General features: G+C 35.1%; 3 protein-coding genes and 1 long non-coding RNA gene across 5 annotated transcripts; 3 read left to right on the forward strand and 1 right to left on the reverse strand.

The window, feature by feature from the left end:
* Positions 1–645: 645 nt before the first annotated feature.
* On the forward strand, positions 646–4,861 carry LOC100183409 (protein HID1-like). Its single transcript, XM_026840787.1, has one exon. It carries the CDS (start codon positions 727–729, stop codon positions 3,085–3,087), a length of 2,361 nt encoding a protein of 786 aa, XP_026696588.1. The 5' UTR covers positions 646–726; the 3' UTR covers positions 3,088–4,861.
* Positions 4,862–4,865: 4 nt separating this feature from the next.
* LOC100180307 (Hermansky-Pudlak syndrome 1 protein homolog) lies at positions 4,866–16,403 on the forward strand. Its single transcript, XM_018817774.2, has 16 exons — positions 4,866–5,033; positions 5,523–5,631; positions 6,222–6,387; positions 6,734–6,869; positions 8,131–8,361; positions 8,986–9,091; positions 9,602–9,764; positions 11,101–11,246; positions 11,683–11,790; positions 12,423–12,574; positions 13,244–13,360; positions 13,771–13,916; positions 14,247–14,395; positions 14,825–14,905; positions 15,282–15,490; positions 15,769–16,403. Exons 2-16 carry the CDS (start codon positions 5,524–5,526, stop codon positions 15,929–15,931), a joined length of 2,181 nt encoding a protein of 726 aa, XP_018673319.1. The 5' UTR covers positions 4,866–5,033; position 5,523; the 3' UTR covers positions 15,932–16,403.
* Positions 16,404–16,538: 135 nt separating this feature from the next.
* On the forward strand, positions 16,539–17,174 carry LOC113475815. Its single transcript, XR_003397593.1, has 2 exons — positions 16,539–16,905; positions 17,095–17,174. It is a non-coding gene; the product is annotated as an uncharacterized LOC113475815 (long non-coding RNA).
* Positions 17,116–20,903, reverse strand: LOC100177954. Of its 2 annotated transcripts, none has more exons than XM_026840788.1 (5): positions 20,352–20,903; positions 19,763–20,079; positions 18,793–18,998; positions 18,169–18,293; positions 17,116–17,946 (listed from the first exon to the last, which is right to left on the reverse strand). In XM_026840788.1, exons 1-5 carry the CDS (start codon positions 20,844–20,846, stop codon positions 17,728–17,730), a joined length of 1,362 nt encoding a protein of 453 aa, XP_026696589.1. In that variant the 5' UTR covers positions 20,847–20,903; the 3' UTR covers positions 17,116–17,727. The 2 variants fall into 2 exon arrangements, with proteins under 2 accessions (XP_026696589.1, XP_002120557.2); XM_002120521.5 differs by having other exon boundaries at positions 19,763–20,082.
* Between the last annotated feature and the right edge of the window lie 2,236 nt (positions 20,904–23,139).

A 23,139-nucleotide genomic window follows, 5' to 3' on the forward strand; every position in this document is an offset into this window, starting at 1 on the left:
GACGTATGAATGGTATTTCTGTTACATGTTCAGTCGTCTGTCATGATATGTTTAAACGCCATTGATGCTGTTGTTAATTTGTGTATAAAAATTTGTATGTGGCAAACGCGATGATAAATTGTTCATACTGTCAGTTTCGTTGTGCGTTATTTTTGGAAAGTAATTCGTCAATGCTGCAGAATTGTGAAACCCGGATACAGTTTGCAAAAGCGGGACGCTTTTTCGGTACGGGACGGGACCATCATTAGCCCGCTTAACAACGGACAGACATTGGTAGGTTTAAAAGTTTTTTAGAATGAACAGATGTGTGGGCTTTGAAAGTTTGGACCTGCCACGGCGCTTCGCGCTTGTATATAGTTAAATTAATCGGCTGTAAGTATCGAAATATGAATTAAGTTTTATTTCGGAACCTTTAGTATATTTTTTTAGAAATATTAAAATAACGAGTAAATGGTACGGTAGTTTTGATAAAAAGTGCTGGTAAACCATTCTCCGCTTACGTTAACCGGTAAACGTAACAACCAACCACTAACCCGTATAACCACTGCCTTTACGACTAACTACCAACCTCCAACACTTTCCACTGGTCGAATCTGTAACGGACTGGAGGATTCTTTACTAGTGTTGACAAAATATTCAGGGATAAATAACTACTTTAATCAATATTATATCTCTCTCAATTATGTATTTCATGCACCAGGTAATCGGGCTTAATTAAATATTGCAATGGGCAATACTGAAACTAAACTAAGCTTTCGGAAAGCTGTGATTCAGCTCACAACGCGAATGCAACCAGTTGAGGCAAATGATGATGCGTTTTGGGATCAATTCTGGACCGAACCGATAAATAACGTGCAGGATGTTTTTGCACTGGTGCCTGCTGCTGAAGTTCGTGCTTTGAGGGAAGAATCACCCTCAAATCTTGCAACCCTGTGTTACAAGGCTGTTGAAAAGCTAGTTCAGGCTTCTGACAGTGGTTGCCACACTGACAGAGAGCAGCACATTGTTTTAAACTGCTGCCGACTGTTAACTCGGATACTGCCTTACATTTTCGAAGATCCAGATTGGCAAGGATTTTTCTGGACAAGTCTGCCAACAAATTCCAATGAAACAGACCCAAATGGGGAGCCTTGCGCCCCTCTGGCAAAGTCACTGATACTGTCTTTGTCTAACTTGCTGTACTGCCCTGAGTTCACTGTGGCATCGCACAGCAAGAAAGGTTCGACTGATAAACCAGAAGACCTCACCAGCGTGGATAGTTGCGAATATATTTGGGAAGCCGGGGTCGGTTTCCCACGTTCCCCTCCAGCGTACGGTTACATCGACCAGAACCGCACAGAGATCTTGAAACTTCTTCTCACTTGCTTTTCGGAAACCATCTACACCCCACCAGGTGCAGGTGATGATTCTGCAGCCAACAAATGGATTGAATGTTTTTGCTCCTCTGATAACCGTCAAGCATTGCCCTTATTTACGTCACTTCTTAACGTTTTTTGTGCTTACGATCCTGTAGGGTTAGGAGTCCCTTACAACCATCTTCTGTTCCATGATTACAGGGAACCTTTAGTTGAAGCTGCTTGCCAGATTTTAATTGTAGCATTGGATCATAACGCAGCAGAAAAAGAGGACGAACCAGTCGACAGTTCAAGTCTTTCACCATCCATTCTTTCAACAAGCGGAAGTAGTTCAAACCTTTTTATCAACTATTTATCTCGCATCCATCGTGACGAGGACTTTGCTTTCATCCTTTCTGGCATCTGCAGACTCCTCAACAATCCTCTCCAACAAACATACTTGCCTGGCTCCACAAAGAAGGTTGGGTTTCACCAAGAGCTTCTTGTGTTCTTCTGGAAGTTGTGTGACACGAATAAAAAGTTCCTTTTCTTTGTCTTGAAAAGCAGTGATGTATTAGATATACTCGTCCCCATATTATACCATTTAAATGATGCAAGAGCAGATCAATCTCGAGTGGGATTAATCCACATTGGTGTGTTTATACTTCTCTTACTAAGCGGTGAACGTAACTTTGGTGTTCGGTTAAACAAACCGTTCTCCGCTGCTGCACCTACAGATGTACCTGCATTTGCTGGAACACATGCGGATTTCCTTGTTCTTGTTTTTCACCGTGTAATAACTGCCGGCCACCAACGACTACAACCATTATATGATTGCTTGCTGACCATTATTGTGAATGTGTCACCTTACCTAAAGTCTCTTTCAATGACGGCAGCTTCCAAGTTACTTCATCTGCTTGAAGCCTTCAGTACTCCATGGTTCCTGTTTTCTTCCCCACAGAACCATCACCTTGTGTTTTTTCTACTTGAAGTTTTCAACAATATTATACAATACCAGTTTGACGGAAATGCTAATTTAATTTATACCATCATTAGAAAGCGTCAGGTGTTTCACCAGCTAGCAAACCTGCCGACTGATTCAGCTTCATTATCTAAAGGTGTTAACAAGAAGAGAAATCGACCTCAATCTGCGTCAAATTCTGAACGCAAAGATACACATGGAGAGGTGTCTACAGTAGAAGTGGCTGAATCAGGAGTCTTAAGCACATCATTAGCAGCAACACCAGATCTAGGTAATTTGGTCTCGCAAGTTCACAGTGAAAGAGCTGAGAAGCAAAGTCCACAATCTCGACAAAGTGAGGCAGAAAACTCAGAAGTAGAAGCAAACCGTGCGTCTCCTTATTACCCAGAATCTCCGGATGCAACGAACCATACTAACCATGAAGAACCTTTGGAATGGTCCCCAACATCTGACTGGGTCCAATCATGGAAATCTAAGTTACCCCTCCAGACGATTATGAGAATGCTGCAAGTTCTAGTGCCTCAAGTGGAGAAAATCTGCATTGACAAAAACCTCACCGACGAATCAGAAATATTAAAATTCCTTCAGCATGGTACGTTGGTTGGTTTATTGCCCGTACCTCATCCTATCCTGATCCGTAAATATCAAGCGAACGCAGGTACCACATCATGGTTCCGCACCTACATGTGGGGTGTGATATACCTTCGTAATATTGATCCCCCCATATGGTACGACACTGATGTCAAGTTGTTCGATATACAGCGTGTGTAGAATGTAATTTTTTTATTCCGTATCGTATGGGTGTGGACCTTCTGGACCTGGGATTTAGGCCAGATTTGGCCCATTACCCCAACACCCTTTTACGTAAGTGACTTGCTCGCGATAGTGAAGTCCTGGTGTGACTGTGAAATATAAAATGTTTTTCCTGATAATTGTTAACATAAGCTCAAACATTCACTTTGTATAAAGAAACACCACCTGGTTCCAATGTTACTTTAAACTTATCCCCCATTTTTGGTCCAATTGGAAAGCAAGCTATTTCTAGTTTTTTTGCTAAGTTTTTAATTCCCATTACTGTTTTTTAGAAGCAAATACGTCAATTGTAAACTAGTTGACTTTTTACTTAATTTTTTTCTGCTTATACACAAAGTAACTTGAACTAATTTTGATGTGTCAACTCATTTGTACTTCTAAGTTCTAATGTTAGCAACAAAAAATAAGAGGTTTACAATATATAACAACGTAGCATTGCCATTTTAGAGCTTGTTATTATTTGTAGTAATTTTTCCGAAATACGGTAAAAGACGTACTAAGACTTGAGTAAACTTTTTATATTCTGTTGTGATTGTAGATTACTTTTATTTGTTTTGTGTCTGTAGCATTCCTTGGTGTTTGTAGCCCGTTGTTGTAGTGTAGTACTGTGGGGTAAGATGGGACACCTTTAGTACATAATATCCAAATATCCTGATTGTGTTTTAAACAATTAACAACGGTCTAAGGGAGTCATAAGAATGCAGTTTTATAATTCTTTGAATGTTCTTTGCTTACCATCAAATGGGACAAGAAAATAGAATGAAAAGGTGTCCCATCTTTCCCCATCCTACTATATAACCATAAATAGTTGCACTCTTTTATACAAGTTATTGTGAAACTTAATATTTTTGTTGAATTGTTTTTTAGCCACGTAGAATATTTGCAACTCTCTGTGTTTAAATAGATGTTATATTAAGAAGCTTAGGTTGTTTATATTATGAACTTTAATTATTTATATGAATGAATTATGACCATAAGTTACCACAATCTTTAGTTTACCCCAACTTTAATATATATGCTCTGTTTTATTATGTATTCTGTATCAGGTAGAAGTTTTTGTGCGAAAATTGATGCTTAGATTATGATAGGGTAGGGTGGGGGAAGATGGGACAGCTTTAGCACGTAATATCCAAATATCCTGATCAGTGGTGCAGCCAGAAAAAAAATAAGGAGGGGGTTTAATCAAAAAAATTCCAAAAATTTTTTTTTAATAATATTTTTAATATTTTTTTTTTTGATTAAAAGGGGGGGGGGGGTGCGACTGCCTAAACCCCCCCTGGCTGCCCCACTGATCCTGATCATGTTTTAAATAATTAACAACAGTCTATGGAAGTCGTGAGGATATGGTTTTATAATTTATAAAATGTTCTTTGCTTACTACCAAATAGGAAGAGAAAATGGAATGAAAATGTGTCCCATCTTCCTCCACCCTACTATATATAAATTATCATTAGGCAAGCTAGTGTGCTACATAAGTTACTGTCATAACATCAAAGTCAAATCTTTGTGTCAAATCAATATTTAAACTTAAAAAAATTTGTATTGTTTTAATATTTCATTCAAATATCAATTATGACCATATTTGGAAAATCCCGATTTTTCCGTCTTCTCATGAGTTTTATATTTATTGATGTAATTGTGCAATATATCACTATTTGGCTTCACGTGATAAGATTCATATGAATACATGAGCTGTTTGTAAAGTCCTGTAAGGTTAAATGTTTTGTTAAAGTTACAGATCCTAGAACATTAGAACCCTATTATTATAAAGACACTGATAGCTTAAGATTGAAAAGATAAAATGGTTAAACATTGCTAAACCTGCATGGGTAGTAGTGTGGTGTGGACATTTGAAATTTCAAGTCGAAGTTGACAACTTTCTTCTTGCTTTTGATCATTTTAAGGTAAAGTATGACAAATTGTGTTAATTTTCGAGAAATTTATGTATTTGCAGTTTATTAAAAAAAATGGTAATTTAAAAAATTTAAATATTATATAGCATTTAAAAAAAATAATGCATTAATGCATGAGAAAGTTTACCATATATTGTTATTATTACAATACATAGTGATCATAGTAGATTGTTTATTTTGGGATTCAATTTACGACGTAATATCACCAACTGAATTGCCACTTCATTGGAAATATATCTACTGTGTACATAACAAGAGTTGTGTATTTAAAGGGAGAAGCCAAAACGCCAGTTTAAGTCAACAATGAAAATAGACTTAATCTTTTTGGATAACTTTAAAAGTAATATATGTCCATTTCAGTTTAAACTTTTTGGTAAAACAAGAAACTTAAATAGGCCTATTACATTTGAAAAACAGAACATGTATGTATTGATTAAATTTTATTAATTATTTAATTTAGCGTTCAAATTCCTGTTACAGTATGAAGGCCTATGTAATAGCTGAAGACACTCATATAGTTTACTACTGGTGTGATGAAGCATTTGTAACACATCTTAAATCTTTGCGTAATATTCAAGACCATGATCAGGTAGTTAAAATCCTTTGTAACTACTGTGTACATTACATGGTTTGCTGCCTATGTTAAAACGTAGCTTAATTAAGCTTTTCATTACTCGACTATAAATAAATTCAACACTGCCCAGGTCTGAGACTTACTTTTTTATTTCAATTGCCTATTTATTAGGTAAGTTACTAAATGTTTCCAGAGACATTTTTACTGTGACGTTTTAAGCTTTTTATGTTTGACAGTTGGCATTTTTAAATTGGACTTTACATAAAATGCGATTATGCATGCGGCCATATTGTTTTTAATCATAACTGTAAAACATTCTTACAATTTAACTCTGATCTGGTGCTTATAAACATAAACGATATTTGTGTAAAAAAATACAGTGAGAATCTGGTGCTACCAAATTCTATTTGAATAAGAGACGGACAATACCATTTAGGCGAAATATCTACTTTTTGTTATACAATTAGTTGGACTTGATTTTTGTCTGTTACATTTTCTTAGCACCAGATCCTTACTGTTTTTAATTATGTGGCATTGAATAGCCTACACTATGTAACCTAGTAGTCCAGACACAAGTATTTGATTAACACTACAATGTTTTCCAGCAAAGCGAGTCCAGTTTTGATTCTTACATCCAAATGTACTTCTTGCCCGTTTTTCTTTCGCATCAAATGCTTAAAAGTCAACTGAACGAAGCTTGCTCAAGTGTTTCATCTGATGACCAAGATACCGTCGTTGTTTTCCAGGATTTTCAGGAGTTTGTTTACATTGGTGGGTGGGTTAAACAGCATTTTGAATAAGCAGTTCAAATGTTGTTTATTAAAAAAAAATTGTTTAAAGTATATATATTATAATTTATACATGCCTTCTAAATTTTAAAAAAAAGTACAACTTGTAAACTGGCACAAGGTGTACGAAACAGAACATGTTTTAACTGCTGAAGTTAGCCCGCTGAATAAATAGGATAAATAAGTTACATTCATTTATTATCTTTATAATGCAAGCTGAAATTTTACAGTTTTGGAGAACAATTTCATAAACAAATGCTAAAATGCCTGTAGCTACAGTAATGTAAACTGAAAATGTGTAATATTATCTTTATAATGTCATCTTACAGCTGTAGAGACCAGCTGCAGTGGTGGGAAAGAAAAACTAAGTCGGGAATTAAGTTTTTTGAGAAACTCGATTAGTTTTTTGTTTGGTGCATGTGGTCACTCTGAATTGAAAACCACACAAGTGACTACAAAGGAAAGGTAAGTTGCTTCGAAATTTTTTCAAACTTTTTGATTCAAGTCTAGTTAGAAATGAGTAAGTTGTTTTTTGTTTTTTTTTATATTAAGATATAGGTATGCATAGTAGAATGAGGGAGGATGGGACACCTTTTTAATCAATTAACAACGGTCTAAGGCAGTTGTGAGAATACAGTTCTACGATTCTTTGATTGTTCTTTGTTTGTTACTAAATGGGGCAAACAAAGAACAAAAATAGCAGGAAAAGTTCTCCCCCCACCCTACTATATATATATATATATATATGATAATATGCACAATTTATCAATCTTTTAGAAGTTTTTAAACTGGAATATTCAGAACTGAATTGACACTTGTGTCATTACAAGTGTGTTACATACTTGTATAGTTGAGTGATCATGCTCGAAATATTGTTTAAAGTTTAAAGTTCAATGAAAACGTTTCTTTTATTTGATGTATTTACACTAGTGGTGCTTGTTTGAACAAACATTGAAATTCTTGAACTGATTTTCACAGGAGATACTGCTGTAACTTCTAACTATAATATATATAGTGGAGTGGGAAAAGATAGAACACTTTTTTTTTTCCCATCCAATTTGGTTTTAAACAAAGAAAATTTAATGAATTATAAAACTCTATCTTCATGTTAATTGTTTAAAACATGATTAAGATATTTGGATATTATGTGCTAAAGGTGTCCCATCTTTTCCCACTTTTCTATATAAAGCCTACTAAATTTTACAATTTTAACAATGTAGTATCTCAATCAAAATATGTAAACTAAAGAACTAAATTTTTTATAACTTCCTATGGCTATTCTAGAGTTTCCTGTGTTTTCTATTTGTTTTGGTTATCTTAACTAGTTTAAATATTGTGTAAAAGCCTACTCATTATTATGTGCTAGTTGTCTCTTTTTGTAAAACAGGCTTAAAACTTAACATTTATGGCTAGGGACCTAGGGTCCCTACCTCTGACCAAAAGGTATTGGGTTCAGGGCTAGGGTCTGCGACCATTGTGGGCCTATTTTTCCTTAGGTAAGACACTTAACCGTAATTGCTCCAATCCAGTGGTCACTAATGGGTTGTCCAAATTATTAGCCATACATAAAAAAAATTAACCTACAAAGTAACATGTTTGGTAACTTGGAAGCAGGCACCAGGTGTATGAAACAGAACATTCGTGTTGTAACGACTGTTCTTGCTCTGCCATGCGAGGATAAGTTACATTCCTTCATTTATTTTAATTTGCCATATCTGTACCACAGGGCATGGCATAGTGTTACTACCATTCTCCAGCAATACACTTCTCTATGTGAGTTGGAAAACTCATTCTTACTTGAAGGAGTTGAACGTATTCGTGTGAACGAAGACGTCAACAAAGTTTGCAACACTGTCATACAAAAGTCGATGAAGTCGTTTGAAAGTTTGTCCAATCTCCACAATGTACAATACGGACTTGTGTTTGTAGGGGCAAAGATACTAACACTACATGCCAGGTTAGCTGTTTTTTAAGCTTTAAATAAACTCCACCAAGGTCCAAGTAGGAAAAGTTAGAGAAACCTTAGCCTTAGATTGAGTCCGAAGTAATAATTTTTTACGAAGAAGTTAAAATTTTAAAAGCAAATTAGAAATGCATAAAAAATATTGACCAAGTTTTAGTAGGAATTCTTGTGGCAGTAACGTTTTGTACTTTTGGGTATTTTCATGCTATTTAGTTCCATTGACATTTCTGCATCAATGATTTTCAGAGGTATTTTGGGGCCGGGTATTTTTCTACATGCCTCACATACATTAGTGAGTGGGATTTTAAATAAAGTTTCCAGAAAACATTTTGGATTTTTTTAAGCTTTGCACTGTGGTCTTTAATCTTTAATTTAAATCCTTTTTTTCCTAGCCGCAAATTCCCTTAAAGATTATTTTTTCTGCCTGTAAAAAATCCTATTCCTCACCTTACATTCTCTGCTAGCTAAATGTAACAACTAACCTCTAACCCCAAGTAACCTATAACTACCAACCTCCAACCAGCCTAATCTGTAATATACTGGAGGATCCTTTACTATCGTGCATTTTTTTTCTGTAGAAATAAATTAGGTCCCAAACTATTCTTTTTTTTATTCTAGCTCAAGAGCTCGTTACAATTTATCAACGCAGAACATTTTACAAATCATCACCCTTTCTTCTTTGGGTAGTGGCCAAACCGACAGCGAGCATGAGGTAAAGAATGAGGTATTTAGTGATGTGCTTTAGGAAATTATATTCTATATAATATGGCTGAGGACCTATGATGAAATATGGACACTGGGTTAATGTCTCAGTTGGTCTTGTACTGCTTTTTAAAAAAAGACGGCTGGCTGTGAAGTCACTTTAATTGTTGAGTTGCAACAATTAACAGCTTATTACCCAAACTACATAGATTTCATTGAAGATGAGAATAGTACCAAGATCTTAATATTCACTCTTGTGTTTGCTTTTTCCTAATTTCAAAATTGTAAAGTTATTCACAAGAAAATATATTTCCAATCTCAAACACAAATTGTAACTCCGCAATTGTTTTTTAAAAAACGATGGAAAAAAACATTTTTTTATTACCCAGGTGCTCCTGTGTTTATTTTTTTTAAATTCTAATTCACAGTAAAATATGTTTCCAAATTTAACCAAAAAATTAAACCCCAAAATAGACTTAAAAAAAATTTTTTTTTAAATCTTAAATTTTTTTTATTTCTTTTTATTACCCAGGTGAGGAGTGATTCAGAGCTCGAAAGCTCCGAGATACCGAGCGACATCGGATTGGATCTCCCGTTCATCCCATCTACTGATGATGAGGAAGATGTGTTTCCTCCACAAGAGCCAAAAGATTTGACCTCTGATGCGGGGCCTCTCTCTTCAACTGGAAGCCAATGTGAGTTGGTATATATTTAAAGAAAAATTTAAATTTGAAAAATATTCAAAAAAAAAAAGTTAATAAATATTAAAAATTTATTTTGCTACCAGACATATATATGTACATTAAATATATATGGAAAATTTTTGTACCAGAGAAGAATCCTCCGATACATTACAGATTAGGCTGGTGGAAAGTGTTAGAGGTTGGTAGTTAGGGGCATGGGTTAGTGGTTACGATTTCTGTTAGCACGTAACGTAGGGAAAGAATCTTCTTCATTCAAGTACATTTTTTTTAAGTTGATCTATTAACGAAACATGAACAGATTTTGTAATAAAATTTTTATTTAATCACTCATGTTCCAATGTAAAGGTATTTACAATAAAAAAAGAGCATAATATAGCTGAAAATCCACAATTCTTTTAATTGAAATATAAGATTTTGTTCAATTTAACTATAGATTGAGAAATGTAAGTACAGTTCAATAAGATAATGTATAATCCTGTTTAATCCAAGCCAGGTCTTCTGTCATTTCCGATTTTAATTTTAAATCAAAGACTGCCTACAGCGGTGGCGCAGCTAGAAAAAACAAGGGGGGTTCAACCATAATATAGAGAATGCTAGCTATTCCTATTTCTTTAATAAAAAATATTTGTTTATTAATTAATAGGCAAGGGAACCCCACACTCCCCCTGGTAGCGCCACTAGTCTGCAGTAGCCTCCTGTTCGAAGCAATGAATGTAACTTATTTTATCCTCATGTAGCAGGAAAATGACAGTTGTTATAACACGGGTGTTCTGTTTCATACACCTCGTGCCAGCTTATGAGTTACTAAGTATGTTACTTTGTGGTTGATTAGTTTTTTGGAGGATTTTTTTATGTTTTATGTATGGCTGATAATTCAGACAACCCATTGGTGAATGAATGAATGAATGTAACTTATTTTATCCTCGCGTGGCCAGAAAACGACAGTCGTTATAACACGGGTTTAACACCTCGTGCCAGCTTACGAGTTACCTTGTATGTTACTTTGTGGGTGATTATTTTTTTGGAGGATTTTTTTTTTATATATAGCTGATAATTTGGACAAACCATTAGTGACCACTGGGTTGGAGCAATTGTCGTTAAGTGTCTTGCCCAAGGACACATACGCCCAGCAACGACGAGCCTTGAATCCATTACCTATGGTTTCAGCTTACAGACAGGTGCGCTAACCACTTTGCCACGGCACCAGACAATATTCTGTAACCACATACCTAGGCTACCATGCAGTAATTTCACCATAAGCTATGTTAGGCCTTACGCCAAATTTTGCAAGCACTTTTTAACAGGTGTTATATCTTTATATCCACAGCCCAAAACGAAACTGAGCTAGGTAGTTCAGTGAGGAGTCAATATTCTGAAGACAGTCAAGTCACCAGTGTGTCTAACAACAGCATTAGAATGGTCAATAATCACTTTGATGCGCATGGGAAAGAAAATGCTTCGTTTAATATTAAAGTAAGATAATAGGCTTGCACCTAATATAAATGCTATTATCACATTTTGTTATTCTGCTACCAGGCTTTATGTAAATAGTCTTTTAACGGCTCAACTGGTAAAAAAAACATTGAATTTCCTACTCTTTTCCTGCCATACGGCAAGACTTTATAAAATACACCAAGTTTTTTATGCCATATGAACCACTAAAAGTATATTCCCGTTATGGCTGGTAGCAGATGTAACAGAACACGATAATAGGAATAGGCATTTATATTATGAGTTAATACATTAATAGCAAACAGTCTTGATGGTTGTGCATTGTTTTTCAGATAAAATTACATGCTTAGTTAATTTTTACATGACTTAACCAAATTTTTAGATTTTTTTTAAATTTTGGAAATTTTAGTTTTTAGTTAATTTTTCGAATTTTTGTTTATTATCTTGCATGTTCCAGAACACTTGCATCCCTGTTTATCTGACAACACCCGAGCACCCCTGTCTTCCCCACCTGCTTTACTGTATCCCAATATCAGACCAAGTTAATCTGGTGTTTATATTTAAGGTATGTTTGTATTGAAAAAAAAAAATTCTTTGTGTTACATTATTGTTGTCAAAAATGTTAAACTAGAAAATTATTATTTTTTATTTGTTTTGTTACTTCAATGTTTGGCCTTAAATTGTAAGAAACAGAACATCTGTATCATAACGATTGTCGTTGTCCCAGCAATCAAGGATAAATAAGTTACATACGTGGTAACTCGTAAGCGGCACGAGGTGCATGAAACAGAACACCCATGTTATAAGACTGTTAGTTGCCTCATTACACCGGAATAAAGCAAGTTACATTCAATTAATATACAGGGCTGTAGTGAAACAAAAATTTGCTTTCAATCATATTATACTCGTGTAAAGGTTTGCTGTCAAGAAATGCAACCACAGATATTAACACTGCATGTGTTGTGCCATATGGGCTTTGAGGCATATTTTTACACTCCATTTTTAACAATAGAAAAATTATTAGGAGCTGTTGGTCTGTTGCTATTTCACAATCAATGGTTAATTTATTTTATTTTTGACTGGAAAGTGGAAAAAATCCACGGTTAAAACTTATTTTATTTTTTTGACTGGAAAGTGTCTCCTTTAGAGATAACAATGGTGAAACGGATAATTTACGGTTGGTAATTTATTCTACAGGTTCCCCACAGTGAAGTATCAGACATGGTATGCGGAATGTTGGATTTGTTACGAAAATTAAAATTCAGCGACCGAAAACTTGAAGTAATCGGAGGCCAAACCACCGTCAACAATTTGGAGAAATGCAGCAAGTTGCTCGTGCAAAAAACAAGGTGACATAACTTTTTTTTTATTTTTTTGCTCAAAAACAACAAAGGGCTTTTTTCTTTTTCACTTTACTATCAATATATAGTGTTACTGCATATTTATACTTGTTTTTTGGCCTTTTTTTAAATATTTTAACTACTTCAAATTTGTCGTCATATTCAACACACACTGTAGACCCCTCTATTTCTTATGAAAAACTTTTTTATTTTAACATCAATTTTGAATATTTTTGACATTTTACAAATCATGCAATATTTTCACCACTAGAGAACTGAAAGGCAAATCCAGATACTTGGATTATACTCGTTTTTTAGGCCCTTTTTTTAAATATTTTAACTACTTCAAATTTGTCGTCATATTCAACACACACTGTAGACCCCTCTATTTCTTATGAAAAACTTTTTTATTTTAACATCAATTTTGAATATTTTTGACATTTTACAAATCATGCAATATTTTCACCACTAGAGAACTGAAAGGCAAATCCAGATACTTGGATTATACTCGTTTTTTAGGCCCTTTTTTTAAAATATTTTAACTAACTGAAGTTTTGTCGTCATATTCAACACACACTGTAGACCCCTCTATTTCTTATGAAAAACTTTTTTATTTTAACATCAATTTTTAATAATTTTTTGATATTTTACAAACAAATCACTCACTTCTACCAACAGGGAACTGAAGGGAAAATCCAGGTCAAGGTTGAAAAGATTGACGTCATCATGGAATTCTAACGGACAACGTAACTTAAACATGTTTGTAAATACTGGGAATGGTGAATACACAAAGTTGTAAGTTAACATAAATCTATTACTGCAGTTTAGGGGTTTTATGAGTTTCTCTTAAGCCTAAAAAACGTTGTCAGCTACCATGTGAGGTGTTGTTTGTAAAACTACTTATGTTTTTGCAAGTAATAAAGCTAAAACATGCAATAATATAAAATCGAAGTTCTTAAAATAGGCCCATGGTCCCCTAGAGAACATTTTTATTCTTTGTGGGTGAGGACCTGTGATATAGCCCAGTTTTCGCTAATTGCCCCAATAATTTAACATAAATGGCCCATTGTTTGTCTGTTAGTTGGAGCAACAGCAAACTTTTGTTAATGTAGTAACTAGTATGTTTTCAACTGTAACTGTGTTTTAACTGCTGTTGTTTTGTCGTTATGTCCCAAATGTTTGAACATTTTCCTTTTTATTCCAAGATTGGAAACTTGTGTTAGAGATACGAAGGAACAACTGCGACGTTTCTTTCAATCACTTTTCCCGTCTTATTTAACATCAGATGCCACACAATGGCACACCGCTGATCTATGCAAGATATATAAGTTTGCTAAAGCTAAGCTTACTGGTTGGTTTAAGTTATTGCTATATTTATGTTTCTGTTATCTTTTTACTATAATTATGTTATAGTTATCATTTTCATTTTATTTTAGTCTGTGGCATAATTTGTGGTGTTTGTGGCAGGTTAGAAAATATTCATCAACAAAGTTACATAGGTGGTAACTTTTTTTTACGTAAACAACTAACTTTAAAAGCTAAAAAACCTAAACTCAATTTTTACTTAAAATTTTACTTAAAATTTTTACTTAAAATAGACAATTTTTATACATTCACATTACATAGAGTAAAATGTAAACGTTAAATTTAAAAAAATTTAAATACCTAATTTTCTTTTCAGATTACACAGAGTACCTGCACGTGAAATGCACGCGAAACATCACCATGTCACCTTATTTGGCTACTTATCCGGGGTTGGTTCATTTCTCGTTGGTATTAAGAACTCGTGAACAAACTGGTTCAACTTCATACGTGGGGTCATTGTTTCAGGTACAATGTATATGGCTAATGTAATGCTAATTTAGTCATAATAGTATAAATATAATAGTAACTGTTATTTGTCTATTCGATTATGGTAGCGAAGATTGAAAAACATTTAAAACTAAAAATAAAGGATATAGCAAGAAAACAAACAGTTGTTAAAACACGCTTACAGTTAAAAACATACTTACATTTATTTGGAAAAAAGGGTGGTTGCTTCACCTGTTAGATAGCAAATTAATAACAAAATCACTAATTTTCATTCTCGATATATGTGACTTTAAATAAGTTAATAGTAGCAATAATAAATTCTCTGGAAATAATTATACACTTATAGCCTTTTTGATAGAAATTGATTTTGTGCGCTCATTGGAAAAAATTTAGGGCATAAGTTTTTTGTTTTAAAAGACCTTAAATGTATTTGTGGAATCATTCCAGGATGAATTATTCTCCCCCTCAATAGTAGAAGTTGCAACAAATGAAGCAAACGATAACCTTTATATGGAACTTAGGCAACAGGTGAGGTCGTAACAGCCGTGTTGTACATTGTGTTTGGTGTTCTGATAATGTTCCAAGTGACCCCTGAAACTCCCTTTTTAGATTAGCAGTAACAAGATGTGAACTTTCGCACAGCAAGGACAAAAATAAGTTTAAGTTAGTACTATACCAATGTTTTTCTTTTTACCCATTGGTAGTAAACAAAATATAGTTGCTGAATTATACCCCCTGACTTCCAAAAAACGCAACTTTTTTGTTCAAAACGCAATCGGAAAATATGGGATTTAGGTGCTAATAGTATTCCATGTTACCTCGCATCGCTGTATGTAACTTAATGGTCTATAACCACTATATGTAATAAGCACCTATATAATATTAAATGCTTGTCTGTTTATAGTTCAAAGAAGGAATTTATAAATCTGAGGCAAATTTATCGGACCACGGCACTTTATGTACACAACTGGAAGCTGGTGACTTTATGTTCACCTCCAGGATTTGCTTTTCAAATATTAACCGTCACAAATCAACTTTCAAAGTTTCGATTGATTCCGATCTATTGACTGGTGCATATCAACCTTGTAGTGTGTTTTCCGGCCCTTTCTACAAGTTAGTATTTCTGTTTTTATTAGTAATGTAACCTGGGGTAATAGGCCAATCCTGGTCTAAATCTTAGGACCCATGGCGTGCCACGCTGCGGGTCCTCACCCACATAGAATAATCTTCAATTGCCATTTTTTATACAGAATGCGATACATGAAATAAATATGAAATAGTTTAAAAAGTGCATTCTTTAACCTGTTGTAATTGTATCTTAAAGTTTAAATTTGCTTATAATGCTTCCAAATTTGTTTACAATATTTAACAATTTTGTTCAAAATTTTCAGGAACTTTTTATCCAAAGTTTTGGACCCGGTCCCCACCTCGTTCACAGTCTACCACCTAGTGACCGTACATTTCTCTCTGGTTCCTAAGGACGTGGTTGCTAAGCAACGGGAACAACTCTTCCATGATGTAATCGAAGGCTTGAATTCGGGAATTGAAAAATAGTGAGTTTTTCTGAAATCACTATTTTTCACTTAAAATCCCCTTTTTTTGCAATACCATAAAAATCACTTCTTTTTTTGTATTTCACTAAAAAAAATGTTTTTGTATTTTGTCAAAAATCAGTTTTATTCTATAAGATGTAATTTACCCCAACACCCCTTACCACACTGTAAATCCTGTATTACCATTGTGCAATATATTTGTTTTAACATTTAGAGGCACACCAACAAAAAGCAAAAAAAAAGTTTTTTTTTAACTTTGGTGGATCACATTTTAGCATTCCTATTTATATATGAAATTTAATTTTTTCGTTGGCCTGTCCTTTTTAATGTTTTTATTACATGATTTTTTAGCTTGCTTATTCTTATATATCATATACCCATATTATAATATTTCATACTTACTGTGTTAATTTCTATACATGATACCAAAGTGCAATTATGTATTAGTGCAATATATCGTCATCTTTCTCTTTTACTTCTCTCTAATGTTTGTATATTATAGTAGGGTGTGGTAAGATGGGACACCTTTGACACATAAAAACTAAATATCCTGATCGTGTTTTAAACAATTAACAACCGTATATGAGAGTCGTAAGGATAAAGTTTTATAAAAAATCGTTAAATGTTTGTTTACTACCAAATTGGGAAGGAAAATAGATTGAAAAGGTGTCCCATCTTCCCCCACCCTACTATATAAAATAATAGCAAACTTGTATTTGTTAGAAACAATTTTTCAAGAGAAACCTAATTTTTGTTAAGGTTGTTTAAAGGCCGTTGCTATTCGTTTATACAGTCTGTTAATTGTACTATAACAGCAAACTTTAAAACCTTTTAAAACTTAATTTTTTTTTTTAAATTCATTTTTGCGCTTATTTTTAATTTTTTCGACACAATAAGACCAAATACCAAAAGCGCGTGAATGCCAGAGTGTAAACGTACACTGAGACCAATGGTATAACGTACTTGTATAATAGGGTGGGAAAAGACGGGACACCTTTAGCACAAAATATTAAAATTTCCTGATCGTGTTTTAAACAATTAACAACGGTCTATAGGCGTCGTGAGGATATGGTTTTATAATTATTTGAATGTTCTTTGTTTACTACCAAATGGGTCGGGAAATGACAAGGTGTCCCACCTCCCCCCACCCTACTATATATTAAGCTTCATACTGAATACACAATGTATCATACCGTAGCTTAAATATTCGTTATCAAAACACGATCGCAACATTGCCACGGGCACTATACAAGTACAATATTTACATTGAGGTAATGAGGTCTATATGGATGAGTCAGCCTATAGAAAAGGATGTATGTAGATTCGTAAATGTCAAAACGAAAAAAGTTTGACGGAATGTTAAAGCACGCGTAGTGTTTTACCATGAAACACTGCCATTCTAAGCGTAAATTAAAAATTGATTTTCCACTTTTTGCACAAAACAAAAAAAACAAAGTTTCACCGAGCCCTGTAACATAACCAAGTTTTCCTTTGCAATATAACATTGCTATACTAAGTTTTAACTGGTAATTTTAAAGTTTTTCACTTTTCTTTAATCTCAGAAGCGAAGAAAACAAAGTTTGACTTAACACTTTAAACAAAGTTTTTTTTCCATTGCTCTTGATATTGTGAATTAAAATTGGGTTTTTAGGTTTTTACTTTTTTACCTCACGTTAAAATGCCACAAAGTAACATTAAACAGCGAAATTCAAGCGTAAGTTTTGGCGTTTTCTATTTTCAAATAGAATAGAATCCTGACGTTTTGCATATTGTTTAAATGCCTTCACATTGGCCAGTTCACTTTACAGCTAAATGAATTATATCACCGCCATTGAAACCAAGTTCTCTCAATTTTCGAACTTTTCTTCTTTTTGCCACTTTCTTGTCGTTTTCATCGCCGAAGTAGCTTTGCCGGGAAGGCGGGATTCCGGAAATGACGTGTATGAACGTCTTCAGGTATCGAATGTCGTCATCAAGACGAAAAACACCTTGGTAGGGGAGACTCCCTAAATTAGCCTGTAAAGTAATGAGCTTTGTGGTAAATTCTGCCTTGGTGATCCTATGTATTTGTTAGATTTGGTACAGATTGTATATATTCCTGCGGGGTAAGATGGGATGCCGTTAGCACATAAATCCGATATTTCATGTTCGTGTTTTCGACAATTAACAACGATATTTAGGGCCGTGAGGATACGATTTTATAATGTATTTTCACGCCGTCGTTAAAATTCTTTTTACCTTGAAAATGATTCTCTCCGGTGACTTTTCTTTGGAGTCGGATTTTGCAGAAACATCAGAATTCTTCTTTGTTTCTCTTTTTTCATCGTTAACTTCTTTACATTTTGAAATACGTCTTGTTTGCACTGCAGAGTAAATAGCACTTAACGATAATGGCTTCGACTGAGTGGGATAATGTTGGGTTTTCAACGAAATTGCCCTCGAATTTTCATACTTGGCGGGCCCGGGCAATAACATGGTATAAATGATGTGATCGGGCCTAATATACACTTATGTTAACGCGCTAATGATGGGTTTAACGGGCATGCTTCTCATGAAATATTCTTTTCCGTGCGTTTTATACATAGCGTATTTTAACTTCCTTTTTGCGGTAAATTATGATTGCGATTTCACTGATAGAAAAATTTCATGCCAACTCAAATTATAACATGGTAAATATTTGCTGCATAAGCATACGAAACGTCTCGCGTTTCGTTTCTTGCGCTTTAAAAACGTAACAGACAAAAATCAAACCCCACAAATGCACAATAAAATATAAATATTCCGCCCAAACCGCATTGTCAGTCTCTAGTCTAATTCAAATACAATATTACAGTTATCGTCTGACATTTCGTTGGTATTCACCTGGCGTCTCAGCGAACACGCAAGTCAAGTTGTTTTTCACTTTTCGTTTCTTGGTCGACACTTGTGGTCTTTTCGCCTTCATCGGCGTGACGTAGTTGCTGACGTAGGTTCTGACGTCTTCCTTGTGATAATATGAAGGGGATTTGTTCCTTGGAGAAAGAGGAGGGGAAAAGCTTCTTCTTGTTGGAGATCCAACCGATGGACTTCTAAAGTTATACATATTAATAAAGTACTGTGGGGTAAGGTGGGACACCTTTAGCACATAATATCTAAATATCCTGATCGTGTTTTAAACAATTAAAAACGGTCTATGGGAGTCTGGAAGATACGGTTTATAATTCTTTGAATGTTCTTTGTTTACTACCAAGTGGGACGAGAAAATAGAATGAAAAGGTTTCCCGTTTTCCCCAAACCTAGCACTATAACTTCAAAAAGATGGACTTCCTTTTACATTCAACTTGACTTGTATGTGGATTTACGTTTAAACATCTGAACTCTGCATAGGTCGATCTAAATACTGTATATTATACATTGTATAAGAAGATTCCTAATTTCTAATCCTTTTTAATACGCACTCTATACGCAATTGTAATCTATAATGCCATATTTGGTATCTAAGATTAAATCCGGACTATACATCTTCCGCGACAATCGTGTGATCTTGTCATTGTGGGTAAAACACCTATGCACTTAACAACTCTGTTTGTGTTGTTATGAAACGGTTTTACGTCCTTTGTGAATGCGATTTACTGTGCAATGACGGCATATTCTATAATCTATTTCTATATGGTTAGGTAATAAGATTGTGGATCCTGGAGAGGATTCTCCGGTGTTTTACAGATTAAGTTGGTTAGATTTAGTAGTTACGTTTGGCCTTGACGGTTAGCAGAAAAAGTAGGGGGAAATATATAGATTTTATGAAGCTTCGGGCCTCAAAATGCCCTAAAATTTACTGTACATTATTTTATACCTTTCGACTGATGATTTCCGTTGCGAAAATACTGAAGTCTTTTGCTCAGAAACGTTCGTATGTTGTAGCGAAACGTTTGTCCTATTCTGAAACTTGGCGCCACAGTTGTCCGTCGTCTTGTTCTGCGAAACGTTTGTCTTATTCTTCGCGGCGTTATAGCTATCCGTTGTGTTTTTATGCGCGACATCTGTGTTGCGTTGCACCGCGTTATTATCCCTTGTAATAAACTGACGTAAGTCTTCATCGGTTCGAATTGATTTCTTGGAAAATATCGTGGTTTGTGTTGATTTTACTTCGTATGAAGGGCTGGTTGGAAGCTGCTGTGGAAAATATGTTTATTAGTTGTTTGTGCCCTATGCGTATTATTTATAAAGTAAGGTGAGATGGGACATCTTAAGTACATAATATCCAAATATCCTTATCGTGTTTTGAACAATTAACAACGGTCTATGGAAGTCGTGAGGATACGGTTTTATAATTCTTTGAATGTTCTTTGTTTACTACCAAACAGGAGAGAAAATAGAACTAAAACTTGTCCCATCTTGTCCCAGCCCGGTGTAACCTCCAACACCACACACATAACTTTCACCTTAATAACATTCCTTGTTCTTCCTACGTCATCGCCCTTCACGTATTCGTACTTTAACACAACAAGATCTTTGTTGGCAGCCTCCCTGTCGCCACTTTGTGCCGTTTTCTCCTTCGATTCATTATTTGTATTTTTCAAGTTCGTGTCTTGTTTTCTCGATCTAACATTTACAGACTCATGGTTTTGGTTGCCTTCACTCCCTGTTGTTTTAGTTTTCCACCATTTTATTGGATTTCCATGTTGATCTTTACGCGAACTGAGAAAATATTTATATTTTATTATAATCCCGTCGTCATCGTCCTCTGCAGTACTTGACGTATCTACGTCATCACTGACGTCAACGTTGACCTCATCGCTCAATTCCCCTGTCTCGCTGGAGGATTCTTCCGACTCTGTTGGTTCAATTTCTTTTATGTCATCATTAAAACCGTTTCCGAGCCGCCTGTCAATCATTCTAGAGTTCCTGTCTTCCTCTTTCACGTAATTCGACCACATTTTAGTTGCTTGTCGCACTTTCTCGCGCAAAGTCGGGCGCTGTGGTTTGACATTGGCCACCGGGATCGTTTTCTGCACCTTTGAAATATACATTCTTTCGTTCTTCCCAAGAGCGGATTGAAAACTTCTCATTTGTTCCTCCGGGGCGTTCCTGAGCGCAATTTCGAGCGCTTTCGGCGTCTTCTTCGTCGGGGTTGTTGTGTTCCTGCTTCCATCACGCCTCTCCTCAATGCAGGAATCTGACTGGCTGGAACAACCGCTATCAACCGAAGCTATTCGTTCCTTCCGCATTGTCATCTCGTTGCCAACTTTCGAAGTCTGACTTATATTGTTCTTTGATTCCATTATTGCGTCTCCGTTTTCGTTCACGTCGTATTGGTACTGCAGTAACACAGTATCTCGCTCGTCTATATCGCTTTTCTTGCTCTGCGCAAGCGCCCATACTTTACCATCCACTAACGCACACGTACCGACGATTTTCGACATTTTACGGCCTCGTAAGTTCAATAATTAACACAATTTCCAGCAATGCGCTCCCTCGTAAAGTTTTGCAGCTCATACGAATTCGTTGAAATGATAATTCGACCCCCGAGTAGAGGGTGCAATTATTTTTAATGAAGCTTTGCACTGTATGTTACGACCCTTCTACGCTAATAAGTGCGAAGCGGAACGCTGGGCGAAAACTTACCAACGGAGAAGATTATATCTCCGTACATAGAACAATACCCCCGGGGTAAGTAAAAAGATTCACGTTTTCAATTTGTATACGACCCAGCCTTTTTCGTGGCAGTTTGATCGATTCTCCTTGTATACCACATTCCTTAACCGGATGATATCATGCAGTCTTTGCTTATTCGGTAAACAGAAAAACCATGAAGTATGCGAAAAACGGAATCATCTTCAGGGTACATCGTGATGCTTAAGTTCTCTCTAAAGGTACTGACGTCATAAATTTCAAAGCATAAGATCGAAATGTAAAAGCTACCAAATAAACTGTTTCGTTATATACTTGGGCGTTTATGAGCTTTTTCTGGAGTTTTAATAATTAAAAAGTTGTTTTAAATTTCAATGTGGTTTCAAAATAATAATATAGTAGCATGGGGGGAAGATGGGACACTTTTTTATTCTATTTTCTCGTCCCATTTGCTAGTAAACAAAGCACATTCAAAGAATTATAAAACCATATCCTCACGACCCCCATAGACCGTTGTTAATTGTTTAAAACACGATCAGAATTTTAAAATATTACGCGCTAACGGGGTTTCTTCTTCCCCCACCCTACTAAATTTCAAAGAATATCGATTATTAGTTTTAAAATTAGAACGCTTTTGTTGTAATTATAATTTTAGTTAAATTAGTTGAAAAAACATTAGAAGTTAGTTTCATATGTGGCAGTACTAAGGCTGATGAAACGGCACAAATCGTTATAAAACAAGTTGGTCTTGGCGAATGTTTATGCTTGTTCTGAAGGATTAGTTGCAAATGTAACGGTACATTGTTTATGCCGCGCTTCGCTGCGGTTGGGCAAACGCGTGTAAGAGGATAAACCAGTTGCTTGTCAAAACGTACATTAATGCTAGTCGTACCTATAAGAACAATTTCTGTTTCAAATTAATTTAATTTTAAAAAACGGAGCGAGGTGTATTAAACAGAAAACCCGCGTTATAACGAATGTTGTTTTCCGGCCACGCGAAGATAAAAAAGTTGCAATTATTTATGCAAAATATTTTTAGCCTAATCTTTACTTAGCCTACACTTTATTAAAATGTTCTGAATATATGGATTTATTCGGCCCACTAACAATTAAAGTTACAAGCATATGTAACGGAAACTGAATTTCCCACTTAGACCTACTTAAGTTTAAAACGGATTTAAGAATTTCTAAACCGATGTACTTATAGTTCGGAATTAAACTTGAAACATCGATTTAAGTTTAATCAGGTTTGACGTTGAATCCTGTATTGCTGTTATGAGATAGTACGCTGCATAATTCATGATTAAGAATCTGAATAACATTTTTTAAATTCTCAACGGGAAATGATTTTTGTAAACCAATGTTGTGAACCATTTCGTTACTTTTTAGGACTATGGGTGTGACCGTGTGTCATATACCTGCCTCATTGGTTTTAGCATGGACTTTACATACAGATTCATATACATGTTGTCCGGCGCCGTGCTATAGTGGTTAGCGCGCCTGCCTGTAACCCAGAGGTAATGGGTTCAAGGCTCGATGCTGCTACCATTGTGGGCGTATGTGCCCATGGGCAAGACATGGGTTGTCTAAATTATCAGA

This window comes from Ciona intestinalis, chromosome 2 (genome assembly GCF_000224145.3).
Source record: "Ciona intestinalis chromosome 2, KH, whole genome shotgun sequence".
In the NCBI taxonomy this organism is placed as follows: domain Eukaryota; kingdom Metazoa; phylum Chordata; class Ascidiacea; order Phlebobranchia; family Cionidae; genus Ciona; species Ciona intestinalis.

Bases quoted from the DNA above. Each gene is read 5' to 3' on its own strand.
- LOC100183409 (XM_026840787.1), top strand. From the start codon at position 727: ATGGGCAATACTGAAACTAAACTAAGCTTTCGGAAAGCTGTGATTCAG.
- LOC100180307 (XM_018817774.2), top strand. From the start codon at position 5,524: ATGAAGGCCTATGTAATAGCTGAAGACACTCATATAGTTTACTACTGG. The intron at 8,362-8,985 runs GTTAGCTGTTTT...TTTTTATTCTAG, and splicing joins ATACTAACACTACATGCCAG to CTCAAGAGCTCGTTACAATT. The intron at 13,361-13,770 runs GTAAGTTAACAT...TTTTATTCCAAG, and splicing joins AATGGTGAATACACAAAGTT to ATTGGAAACTTGTGTTAGAG.
- LOC100177954 (XM_002120521.5), bottom strand. From the start codon at position 20,846: ATGTGGTCGAATTACGTGAAAGAGGAAGACAGGAACTCTAGAATGATT. The intron at 20,083-20,351 runs GTGAAAGTTATG...TATTTTCCACAG, and splicing joins GAACAAGGAATGTTATTAAG to CAGCTTCCAACCAGCCCTTC. The intron at 18,999-19,762 runs GTATAAAATAAT...GTATAACTTTAG, and splicing joins CGGAAATCATCAGTCGAAAG to AAGTCCATCGGTTGGATCTC.